The sequence below is a fragment of the Pieris napi genome, chromosome Z (assembly GCF_905475465.1).
Source record: "Pieris napi chromosome Z, ilPieNapi1.2, whole genome shotgun sequence".
Lineage (NCBI taxonomy): Eukaryota > Metazoa > Arthropoda > Insecta > Lepidoptera > Pieridae > Pieris > Pieris napi.
Genome location: NC_062259.1, coordinates 13,581,148 through 13,595,379, shown reverse-complemented (window position 1 = coordinate 13,595,379; position 14,232 = coordinate 13,581,148). Strand labels below are relative to the sequence as shown.

The following is a 14,232-nucleotide window of genomic DNA, read 5'->3' as shown; positions in this document are numbered from 1 at the left end:
AAGCTTTATTTTGTTTCGTAATGTAAACGATTTTATTAGAAAGCGTTTTTAGACATAATATATTCTTATTACAATGCATATGTAAATTAAACAATTTATAAACCATAATAAGTGGATTATATCAGGGTTCCTATTTACGTAAAATTAAGAAAATAAAACTGTCTTACTCATTATTATTGGAACGTGTTATTATAATGTAATTAATATTTTAACCTATCAATATTTGTAGCAACCTCGCATTATTTGTTACTCTTGTTAATACATTTTTAGATAAAAATATATACACATTCTAACAAGTTACCCTACAAAATTGTTATTATTTAAAACTACACGTAAACGTAGCACTAGTTTTATATAGGTTTTACATAGGTATCGCTTTTCCTAAACTTATTTTTAAAAAGTCTCGCGAAAGTATTGAAAGTAAGCTGCTATGGACCTTGGCTTATTTACAAATAATTATCATTTGAATTAAGGCCAATCAATGTGAACTGAGGCGTTTTTATATGACTGGGTTGGCGTCTCGTGTTGCCACGGTTACCAAAGCGACTTCTTTCCCAAGATTGCTTTGTGAAGGAAATTCATGCTTTTGCACCTGAGATGCACCGAATACCATTTGTTAAAAATTTGTTTGCCGGAGAACCTAAGCTGAAGAGAAAAATGTTTAAATATGGAAAAGGAAAAAGTTATACTGAAACTACTATTATTTTATTATTACCAAAAATGAGCCCAAGATCATTGGGCTGCGGTATCCTGATTAGTGGCATTGATACCTCTTTGTAAATTTTACTTGACTGCGGTTTGCATGTTTCCCTTTTATACTATGGGTTCTTAAAATCAGAAAACAAATTTTAAATGTTCTGTTACAATACATGAATATAGAAAAGGATGGGCAGTTTTTATTAAAATATTGTAATTTTAAATTTAATATCAAATATCGTACAAGTTTTATAAGAACAATATATCAATTTTATTTTTAGGAATTCCTTCAATAGTACGTGGAAATGTAAATAATAACTTAACACTGTTCAATTTGTAAGTAAATAAATTTAAATTTCGACTTTTCCTCAGTTCATAATAATAATAATAATTATTATTATTATCTACTATATAATAATAAGTCGGGTTTTCCTTCCTGACGCTATAACTCCAGCACTCCTTGCATTCGTTGGAAAGGTCTCGGGCTCCGTGAAGTTTATAGCAAAGAAAATTCAGGAAAAATTTCAACAGAAAAGTGGATCACCAAACGAAATGTTACATAAAACGAAGCCATCTGGTGGCGAAACGGAGTTCGCCGAGTTTGCTAGTCCGTTATAAATTGATATTGGTAATCCGCAACTGGACATTTTTTTGTTACGATTCCGTTATTTATAAAACGAATGTTGGATTACACCAATTACTTGAAGTTCAACTTTAAAATTAGATAATTGAAGAATCCTCCTCCACTTTTGTTGACAAAACCGTCCGTAGCAAGTGCTGATTAAATAATTAAATTTGAATAAATGTTTTAATTTTTTACATCTATATAGGTAGGTACATTAATGATTAAATGCTTATCTAAAACAATCGATGTATTTCAACTTTTAACAAAACAAATAAGAAAATTAAGACATACTCGTACAAATCTGTTAAGTTGATACAGAAATGTCCGCCATTGCTCCATATGATTTCGTCTATTCCATTTTATGTTTAAAGTAAGCCACGCAATAAGGTGTTATAGGATTAGCTTCGCACGACGTCCAGATCCAATATATATCCAATCTAACTTACTAGACCGTCTTTTATTGAATAAAATTTCCACAGGTACGAAATGAAATGGATTGACGAAAACATGTGTCTCTTAGGGTTCTGCAAAATTGTCTTTTTTCCCGGAAGCATGAAATGCCTAATATACCCCACTGTTCAATTAAGTTATGAAATGTACACACAGAGATATTTGTTTAGGTTCGGCTTTTTTAGGAACAATAGAGAAATATGTACTTTTTACTGCATAAGAGATAAGAATCATATATTAAACTTCTGCTCCTATATTGTAGCTTTTACTTAGCTTGATATAGCTGTAAATTCTAAATCGATTTGAGGTAGTTTAAGGCTCTACGATTTTTGTCGATGAATCGATTCATACAATAAAAAGTTATGATTATTAGCTCGACTCTTTATTAAAAGCGTTATCATTCCCAATTCACATATATAGCCAAGGAATACATTTGATAGTTTATTATCAACTATCGTAAGAATATTAAATACATTTTATCACAATTTTACTTACCATGTCGGCAGCATCAATTAGCTATAAATAAATACAGTTAATTCCGATGGAGTGAGGTTATCGTCAGGGTTATCAATGATTATAAGTATGTTCAACTCAGAATGGGAATCCCCATCGTTCATTTGTAATAGTCATACTAAAAGTTTGTATTTAAACTTTTAAACCGCTGCGCTGGTAAAGCGGCATAAAATCATAAACAACTTGTATACTATGTAACTAGGGTTTTTTATTTGAATATTAAACAGAATATCCTTACAATTGACAGAATATCCTGGCCTTCAATTCTAGGTAGTTTTTTTTAAATAATACACGGAAAATTTTAAGTGATACTCATGGACCGCCCATGGACACTCACACTGCGAGGGGCTGGTAAGTGCGTTAATACGTTAAAATCAATATTATGCATAATATTATGCTTTGCTTTCATTCCAAAATTAATTTATTATATTTTATAATGTTTACTGCATCATAAGGTTGTAAAGAAAATTCAAACATTAGGTCTTAGTCGAATAAAAACTAGCCAAACCTGTCGAAGGTCATCCGGTATTTCAGTAGATATGCCCACAGATACACTCAGGCATGAATGTAATTTTAATCAAACATTATTTCAGTCAAAGATTTTATTAAATAATTTGAATAAGTATAACCGTTTAATTTAATTAAAAACGTATTGTCTGCTTCACAGTGTCTATAATTGTTTATTTCAGACCTCAACAACTATTTAAAATGATTTAGAAAAGATTTGTGTTTGCGCATGACAACCAAGCATAACTTAGGTACAATTACTTTGACCAATTATTTTAAACAACAATACGATTATAATATTAACCGATAAACAAAAGTGTTTGTTATTGTTAATGAATTTGAAAACAATTATAACGCTCACCTCGATGCAAAAATAATAATCAAGTACTGCACCATTACGATCAGCTTTAAAAGCCTATATTATTTAACCTATTCAAATGAATTTCCTTAATCCGCGATGGTTTTAGAACAATGTTTCTCCCGCTTATTCGCATTTTATATAAATCTTCTGTGTTAATGCCATATAAGATTAGAATACTTAAGTTAGAGTTTGGCCGTGAATTGTATAAAGGTCATATCCTTGGAAGTCGCCTTCGTATATTCTGAGAGGACGAATTAACTACTTTTTTCCTTATTTTAAGGTCTAAGCGCTTATAGTATTTATCCTGTTTTTGAGGAGCCTAAATAATTAAATTCATTACTTTTAACACGATATGTTTAGATTAGAGTTAATGACTATAATAAATAGAAACAGAAGTGAGTGGCGTCGCCATTGTATACTAGAGAAAAGCCGTGAAACGGCGACGCTCGATTTGAATTATTACAGATTTTTCTCGCTGGCGCTAGTTCTATTAAAACTATTTACTGTCCAGAGATCGTCAACCCATTGGCATATTAACGTTTTAATTGACCTCGTCATTACAATTTGGAGCTAAGTACAATTAACTTTTCTATATAGGCTGTTTAAATATATTAATATTTAGAGGGAAATACCCTGTACGATAAACAAATCGTTGCATGTTATATGTTGTTATTAATTAGTTTTCAAGACTGGAAATTTCATTTTCGTTTTAAAAATGTGTCAACAATATCGTTATTGTAAATCAGCACATAATTTATAAAGTAATACATACACACAAAGCCAACACAATACCGAATCGGACTAAAATAACAAAAACAGGCGATTTATAAACCTCCTATTTCCGGTTTATTGAAGTCGAATAAAATAGAAACATATGAAATTAAAATGTTTTTAAACTCTAAAGTGTGTTGTGGCTAGACAATAAAATCGCTATAATGCTTCCCACGCGAACCACAGTTCACGCACAGGTGGACAAAACGTATAAATAAATTGTTTACTACTGGCTACGAGCGAAGCTTGTTCTTCTATCCGTACGTGTTACGCGTTACAATTACTCGATAAGGTTGCTTTGTACCGGCGCAGACAGGCTATCTTTGACTTCGCATTTAATAGTGAAGAAAATCCAATGTGAGTTTAATACCTCTCGTAGCGCAATCTTAAAATCAATTTTCTACAGAACGTAGCGACCCCAAATTGCGGCCCCATGTAGGGACACATAGAGTAATGGACAAGAAGACACTTCATTGCTGTAAAAAACTATATTTTTTTCCTGTTGAACCTATAAAATATGTGTATCAGATATATAAATTACTTTTTATTAAATTATTAGTAAATAGCAATTACGATAATTTTCACAGTAATCCATATGCAATTACGATTTACGTCTCTCGTGGTGGCGCGTGGTCTTAATTAAAATAAAATTATTTTTTACACTTGTTCACGATCGTTTTTTCCTTTTATCCTTTTTTGTATGACTGACTCAATAACACATATGTCTAAAGATTTACAAAAAATATTGTATTTATTAAGGCTTAATTTACATCGCAAAAGAAATAGGTTCCAACCTTAACATTTACTAAATACTTATAGAAGAGTTTAGTAGTTAGTTCCATTAGGGCCATTAATTAATACATGAAAATTTAGCGTTTCTGATAATATTACACACATAATAAATTAGACTTTGATTATTATTGTCTTGTTACGTAATATTGCGTTTGAACATCAACAATATGCGTATTACTTTTAAAGTATCTCGAGTATCACGTGTAACTTTGATTGCGAATTAATAGAATAATATTATGTAATAAGAATTTTAATCTCTAGAAATAAATATTACAATTTCAATTATAATATAGAAGATGATTTCAAAAAATATATAATCTAAATATCAAAAATAAAAACAACAAATTCGTATAAAACATGCAATCAAATCATAATTGATTAGATGAACAGAAAAACCCACTTAAAGTTCAAACTACAATAAAACTGTAAAGAATATCAAAACTTGAAATAAAACTCGTTTGTTTCTGCTTGCTGACCATCTAGGTGGCGACATTAATAATAGGAAGGAATAGGTAACCTTTATTTTAGATTCAAGTGATAAATGCTAATCATTAATTTATCGACATTACTTTTTTTGATGCTATTAGATGATATTATTCATATGAATTTAAATTACATCATCCTTTTGAATGTCGATTGTTCAATCAGCTCTATGCATTAGTTGCAGCTCTATTTCTGCAGCACAGATACCCATAAATTGTTTTAACTCATTTACGTGATATAATGCTTCTTGACTGAATGAATGATGTTCTGTTACATATAGGGTTGTGGATATTATTGAAATTCATCCCGAATTACCTGCAAATAACATATGATTTACTTTGGATGAGTCTGTAAGTTGCCTCATTTCTCGAGGCATATATATGACGATTTGTTCTTGTGTGAGGTATATGTTTGCTCTACAAAGTGCGTTTGCTTAAAGTATGTAACGTAACTATTGTTTGTGAGTTGGTATGACTTTCACGCAATAGGAGGCAGTTCTAGAGGGGAATAGGATATTAAATATTATGTTTTTCAAGTTCGTGTATCGGTTAGGCACGCATTCAATGCGTTTAGCAATAAGTTCCTGAGCTCAAATATCGAAGAAACGTATATTAGTTAGCATTGGCCCTTTAAAGGTATTAGAATAGAAGTTCATAAAATTATCAGTCAAATATTCTGTGAATCGGGTTTTTAAACAAACTTGACATTTATACCATAGCCTAGAGAACCACATAGCAACACATTTCAATGAAATATTCAATAAATCGATTTGGCAGGCAAGCTTCAACATAACACATGATGCGTCATAATATCTATGGATCATAAAAATGGCCATAATAATAAAACCGTTGAGATTAATCACTGCATTAGCCTGTCAGTAGGACGCGAGAGACATTACTTTTATAGTTTAGTTTTATTTTTATTCGATACGGGCTTTGTATCTCACCTTCTAACCGAAGGCCCTTGTATTAATAGCGCCGATGATATCTCAACAATTGTAAAGGAAAACGCGTTTGTTTACGAATTCCTATAGTATAAAAAGAACTCAGATAAAAATCTTTTTTTAAACATTTTGTTTTTAAACCCTTAAAGCCACCGAAGAGCCTCCAACATTGCAATGATGAGTCATCGACATCCGAAAACTCTTAAAAAACCCGCGACCAAGACTTTTTTCCCCTAATTGTTAAATTCGTACAAATTGTTAAATCCAAGTTTACGACGAAATGTGACCTTAAATTATTTATTATAGAAGATTATTCTCTTATCGTGTTTGTGTCGTAAAATTATCGTCAATTTAACATTATTAATTTGTATAAATATCAATGTTGATAAGGGCTTTTAGCAGTCTAATATCAAATCTCATTTTGATGAGATTTTCTAAAATATTACGCGATTCACAAAACCGTTGCAGTTGAATGACATAGTGATGTAAACTTCATTCATACCTAGATCATGATCATGGTCATGATATGATTATTCAATATTTCAAGAGTGAATTTACAAATATCGATTAGTTGTAACGAAACGAACAAATAAAAAAAATCAAATACATTTGAAAACTGATAAGGTAAAAAACATTGTTTGTAAGTTACAATGTGCAAATAAATTCCAACAATTTCATGATTACCTTGTCCACCAAATAACCACAAAGCGAGAAGGTTAATCTTTCAAGATGTATAAGTGCGTACAGGACTGAGTCAATAACTTGTTTTTCGTAAGATTATTGCAACTTATCGATATTCAAAGTAGCATACAAAATTATGTTGTAATACCATTAGGTATGTTTAGAATTTTATATGACCTTATTGGCTGTGAGCAATTTGAGTAAAGTTTTATTTACTCATTATTTACCCACGTGTCATTAAACAATATTCAATTTCAAAATTTTGTTCGTATAAACATAAACATCGAAGAGGAAGAAGGACAAATTAAATGCTTATAACGTACAAGACAAATTGCCGTGTGAGTACGTGCGTGTATATGTTACTATGCTATTGCTCTCCAACTCATCCAATTCCGTATCGATCATAATCGATCAACGCAAATGGTGAAGTCAGAAAATATAATAAAGTAAAAATTAATTTCGATTACTCTTACTTATAATAAAAAGGTAGGTTTGACTCGAAAATATAGGTTTTTTTAAATTATGATTCCAAGTTATTTGTAGGTACTCGACGCCTATATTGTATTCACAAATTGTATTTAAACAACTAACGTTGTATGTAGTATCGTTGTATCAATTAAAATATCAGTAAAACCCGATAACCAGAATCTATACATAAATTGTAAAAAAACTGTGAAAAACCAAAAAGTAAAAAAGGAAGAACTAAAAAATCAAGATGTCATTCGAGGTTAATTTATTACATATAATTTTTAATTGAGGAGGACTTTACCCGTGAAGGGGTTCCCATCGACGGTATTAAGCTAGAATACAGCATATATGTAGGATAACAAGATTAAAATAATGTATAAAATTTAAAAAAATCTAAGCCATATATCATTTTTTGTCATGATTTGGGATTACGCGGACTTTAATAATAAAGTCCGTTTGATTTTTATATAATATATAATTCAATTCAATTTATTACAGAAACATACAGAATCGCTTCTGATCCTCCTTTAGTCTAAGAATACACTGTCTTGTGATATTAGCATATCGGTAAAGTTGGAGACGTCATGCAGTTAATTCAATTGGGTCGCTATTCAAATATTAGTTGAAATGCAGCTGGTTGGTAATTGTGCACAATTACTGGTGAAAGTGGACCTACTTCGAACCAGAACAACCTGAACGAGGGAAATCTAATTTACATACTTAGATTGAGTTTGCCTTCCCGCGATATCTTTGGCTACATGCATATCACACCTTTTACCTCATTCTGTTTTAGAACAAAATACTTAGAAGGGAAGGCTCTAAATGTAGATGGGGCAGACGTTTTACGCCGTTTATTCCGCAGTTTATTGTAACGTGTTCTGCTTCGAACTGATAATAATTACCAAAACGAGAAAACAATCTTCACTAAATGAAGAAAGTTTAATTCTGCTACAGACCATATAGCTTCGTCTCTTTCTGTAATTTTTTTCGCTGTGTTGAAAAGGGTCAGATGTATAATTAAATGGAAATTGTAGAATTAGATTGATTTGTTTGTAATGAATAAGGGGGTAAGTTTGTGAAACTAGAATTGATCTCTGACGTGAATACACGTTTGAAATAGCATTTGTACATAATTATCAGTTAAATTTTCCTGTGTTATAATTAGTCTACTACCAATCTGGGTTACTCTAGTTTTCTGCACCTTAACAGCTGTTATTACGGGAGTTGGTCAGGGAAAGTAGATCACAGTTCCACACATCAGTTGCATACCAACATACAAGCTGAGAGCGCAATTATTGCAGACATTGCCTGGTAATTTAATAATATTTACGTGAAAACCGCTAAAGTAGGAAACTCCTTGTTACGTGCCTTATCAATTACCTACAATAGGGTTGTAGCTTCGCCAATTAAGGAAAAATCAAAACATTTATATTAACTTTTAATTTGTTAAATCGCCAAGTTTTGCCTTACCAGGTATTTTTAAGGAACTTAAACCGTTAACAATAACAAATTATTGAGCCTTGCTTCTCTTAAAATATTAAATAAAATATCAACAGTAAACTAACAAACGGTTAGATAACCAGGCAAAATGGTAGAACTAACTTATGTTATAGCGAGAACACAAACACAACACGTAATCGATCAAGGTTAAGAAGTTGCATAAGAACTGAGAGGTTTGGTAATAATATAAATATAGTAAATATTTCTAAACTGGATTGTCAACCCTATTGCAAGTTACACAAATTTAAAGGATACAAATTTATCGCGTCAGTTAACGCCAAGAATAATAACGTATTTCATCATTTGTATTGTTGATATTTTAAGGAGATATAAAACCATAAACAACAAAATAAGATTGACATAGCTTTCTTGTAGTTACTTGAAATTCTCAGATAGTATTAAACATTTGTTTCTACGGCTACTCTCGTCAGACTTAATATTATGATCACTACAACATCCCAAAGCGCGTACCTTTTATACCAACGGTTACATTAATTAACGTATAGTAGTTAGTTAACTCAAACTCAAAATAATTAGTGTACTTGGTTACCATATAGGTACACTTATGAACGTCAACAGAAAAGATGTTAAATTTATTCTTAATTTACATTTACTACAAGTTCGCAAGTCAAGGGCGTAGAGCGGGCAAGAAGAACTGACCAGAAACTCTCCGCCACTCTTTTTATTCGCGAAGGTTTGAGTCATAGAAATTGTTTGGAAGGCAGAGCAGCTGATAAATATGGGGGCAAATCAATCCCAAGGATTTGAATCATTTAAATAATTAATTTACGTTTAACGAGAGTTTCTAATTTATTCAGTGATAACTCTCTAATTTCGCTTGGGAGTATGTTCTTGATAAATTTTGTGATAGTAGTAATGAGAATATAATGAAAATTTATTTGAGATTTATAAAAATTTATTTGAGTTCATGAAAAGTAGTTTTACGTGCAATAAATCATTTTCATATTTTTTTTCTATTTTGATTTAATATGAGCAGGTTATAAAGGTTTATTTACCTATAAATCTAACCTAATTGCTAATTAGCTCGGGGGTATTATTGTCCATGAATGGCCGAGTGCTCTGTGATACTGTTCTCATAACCCACATTTCTAAATGAATAAACAATTTGGCTTAGAACTTTTTTAATAAAATATTAATATAAAAAAAAACATAAACGAATGAGTATCGCAATACGGCGAGGAAATGCTGCCAGCGTCAACGGTACACTGCCACAGGGACCAAATTTTTTAAATTTGTTTATAAAATAAAAATATATATTGCAACCTGGAGGATATTAAGTGCTACGAAAGTTTAAGTTGTTTTTATAAAACGAAATCAGCACTGTTCTATTGTCACTGCGCATGTCAAGGATCTAGCAACATCCGTTTTTAGTTCCAACTGACCTGCTGAATATCCTCAGCTAGTGTCAGGGTTACAAAAACCTTAAGTTACACATACTAAAAAAGATGTTGTTTTATGTCTTTAAATACCAATATTAATTTTATTTCTTTTAATTAGCATACGCGTATGTTAACCATACATTAACATTATATTAACATCGTTTTCCTGGAATTACAATAGCTGTAAAAAAAAAAATTCTCATTCTCAATTGTAATTTTTGAAAATTTCCATCTGTGAAATATCTTTCGTATGACATATATCCAACACCTGCTAAGTTAAATCATATTCGTTCCTTCATTTCAGATTATATGATCTTTCTTTGTGTACCTACGATGCCTGAGGGTCCACCGTTTACCACATAACAGTTGCAAATATAACGAAGACGTTATTAATTTTGTTTTGTTTGTTTCAGTGCGGACGGTGAATACATTTCCACGAGCTACAATATGAGGAGTAATACTAAGTAAGTTGTGAGATAATTAATATGTTTTATGGTTAAAATTTGTTTAAAAAAAATCGCCAAGGCACACGTAATAGAAAAAGTATCAACAAAATGAAACTATCAAACACTTTATTCTTGTAGGTACACTGATTTTTTACTTATAAAACTAATTTTACCATTGCAAAGAGATATGTATAATTTGTCTTGTGTATGTAGTGGGTCCTATTTCTATCCAGTGTGACGTGTCTGCGCTTTTTTTTATAACCCATAGAAAAGTATTGGAAAATTATTTCCAATCTATAAGGATTGTTAGGAACATATCGTATAATATCGAATATATTTAAAAAAATACGGATACGATTTTTTAAATCTTCTACTTTTCAAAAAGGTTAACCAGTCAGGATTTTAAATTAATATATATTTTTATACCTGAATATATTACTTAAAGCTAATCTATTAAATATTATCGAAATGAATTATGATTTTATCGTTTCAAAAGTATTAATGAAATAATAATTTTATGAAACCCATTGTATATTTCGCTCAAAAGTTGTTCTAATATTTAAATCGAACGAAATGTTAATGGGTGATTAAATATGTATTAAAGTGTTGAACAATGAACACAGTGCTTCGTGTTATATCAACCGCAAACAGGTGATAATATTTACACATTTAAAATAAATTCAATAAATTCGCCATTTGCAGACTTTATTGTATTTGATACAAAAACCGTGATTGGTAATTAATCAATTAATTTAGTACTAATAATAATCCTTTAAAATATTTATTAGCAATAGTTTGTGTCTAGTTTCTAACTACGCAAACGAAGGCAAGACTGCGTTGAAGACTGTTCGGGTTAGGTTAGCTTCGGACTAATGGAGGTAACTCTATGTGGTCCCATGGTCTTACGAAACGAACGAAAACGAAAATACGATAAAAACTAAATACATACATTTTAGTAATTTGATGTCGTCGGTTTTTCAGTTCTAGCCATGCCGGTGTCCGCACTCATGAGCAACTATTTAATACGCATATATAAATGCCGATAGCACGAATTATTTATAAAACTGTTGGAGCGTATCAATGTAAAAATACGTCGCCTTGTCCAAATATTTTCTCAGGGCAGGCGTTAATGGGCTTGACGAGAAACTTCAACATATGACGTCATGAGGGTCGGTGATTTTCCTCAAACCAGATCTCCTAGACATCCTTAACAAATTTCCAATGCATTTATTATTTTAATATCTTAACCTGAAATCGTCTATGTGCAATTAGGGAAGAGACAAAACAATATTGTGCTTTAGCATTTATTACAAGCAGGTGCTTGTATTAGGTAATAACTGTGATACAATGGTAACGTCTACCGGGTTATGTATAATCATTTTAGGTTCTCTCCCCCATGACCCCAGAGCGAAAATCACTGGGGTTTATAGGCCGAATAAAACTACAAAAAAAATATCAGGGATACCATATATATTTAAATATTGTGTCAGTCAAACAGACACTGGCCCGTTACAAAATTTTTCATAAGTAGACTATATCTGTTCACGTTTTATGAAAAAAAAATTTATGTTTACAAGTTGTGGTCTTAACTATCGAGTAATGGCCGCTTTCTATCCTCGATCTATAATCTAAATTTATTTCCAATCCCGATTTTTTGCGATCGACAGAGAGATCGATCGAGAACCTGCATTTCAAACTGAAAATACCTGTTTTGAAATCCTTGTAAAAAAAGGATAATTCGTAAATTAGCATTTATAAACTGAACTACGTATAAATATTGGCCTCTGGACTTTGCTTGAATCAAATAAAAGGAAAAAAACCAAGACATAAAAAAATAATTCAAAGAATATCACTTTGTAATCCCCCTCAATTATGACGAATATAATGGAAGTTTTATAAATGCATTTTTACTCGATCGACGTAGGCTGAGTCATTTAATACAAGTTAAATTCAAACACAGACTTCATTGAAAATTTACGACTTCTTAGATTATTTCAGAAGAATATATTTTAATTCATGTAATAACAGAAAGTGAAAGTGTAGGGTAATTTAAATTTTCATTTCATTAATTTTTTTTTTGCATTATTTTTATCACTAATACCTATTAAGTATGAAGTGCATACTGGTGCACAACATTCTTTGTGAAACAGTATTCTGGACTATGTCAGCTCCCGTTCCACTATTTTAATGGTTTAAGGATAATTCCACTAAATTCCGAATTAAGTTACAAATGTATGTTTTCTAGGAGTCGACATTGAATTAATATTTATGTCATTGAACTTTTATTATAGGGGTCAGCGTATCTCGTTTACAAGTTGTATTAGAAATTTAAAATGGCGTATCTTCCATAAATTTCACATTTCATTAATGTGAAAATATTATAATAAAAATTGGAGTAAACCAAACGAATATAGTCTTAGTAGTATTTATAAATGTATTAAAATTTGTACCTTTAATTTTTCTTAATGGGTAAGTGAGTGATCAGCTTTCCAGCCTAGACACAAGACCTCGTCTTGCACCTGCATATAAATGCGCACAGAAAATGCATTGTGCACAGCCGCGAATCGCAGGACCTGGCAATTGAGAGGCGCACCGTCAAGCCACTAAGACAACACTGCTCTTAAAGTCTACTGATTAATTAACTTAGTTTAGTGTTTGTTTGTGTTTTATATCCTATACGTAGTTTTATTCCTTCTTATTAATGAGCTAAATATTTTGTAATTGTAAAATTTTACTACTACTACTTTAGTGCAGATCTTAAAGAAAATTATACCAATGCCACTTTAAATTAAATAGAAATAGCTACGTTTAAATTATAAGAAAAAGAAATTTATCACCTGGAACCTCTTAATTGGCATATTAAATCTATTTAAACTGTTAAAATAATGGTATTACGATATTTGTGTTTGTGAGCCTGAAATTAAATAATTTAGCACTGATAAAGTCATTTTAACACAAATGACAAAATAACTACGTAAAATAACATGAAATGATTAAATTGCAGAATGTTTATAAGCATTATAGGCTTGCTATTGATTATAGAATAAATTTGCATAATACTGTATTGTATACAATGAGGTCGATCAACTCTTCCGTTATTGATGTCACATCCTGAACCGTTATTAACAGGCTCTATTGTTAATAACATTAAGATATGAATACTTTAACACGGTAACCCAGATGGGTTAACGGAGGAAATGTATGCAGATTAACTAGTTCTGATTAATATTTATATTTTGAGAAAACTGTTCTCTGACGGTGAATCTTCGGAAGAGATTTTTTATTTTTTTATTTATTCCATATCATTATTCTATCTTTACAGTAATTACTAATTCGATAGAACGACACAATATTTATACCCACACCAATTAACCTAGATAAAAAACATTTAAAAAATATATATTTATATACCTAAATCTTATAACTAATAATATAGGAAGCAACTCTTGTGAACTCAGCCAGTGTAAAAACAAATAGGTCTACCTACCTAACAGAAATCTTATTTATTATGTGTATTGCTCGCGTGAGTGGTGCTACGCTAACCAAGTTGGAATGTGCGCGCGGTACATCCAAAAGTTGAGACTTCCGCCTCAGGT

General features: G+C 31.0%; 1 protein-coding gene across 1 annotated transcript in view; it reads left to right on the top strand.

Moving 5' to 3' along the window:
- The window catches only part of LOC125062164 (neprilysin-2), a 32,017-nt gene that overhangs the window by 1,341 nt on the left and 16,444 nt on the right, over window positions 1-14,232 (top strand). Inside the window, exon 2 of the mRNA XM_047667845.1 lies at window positions 10,604-10,654. Coding sequence (XP_047523801.1) covers window positions 10,604-10,654 — 51 coding nt within the window. The remainder of the gene's footprint in view (window positions 1-10,603; window positions 10,655-14,232) is intronic.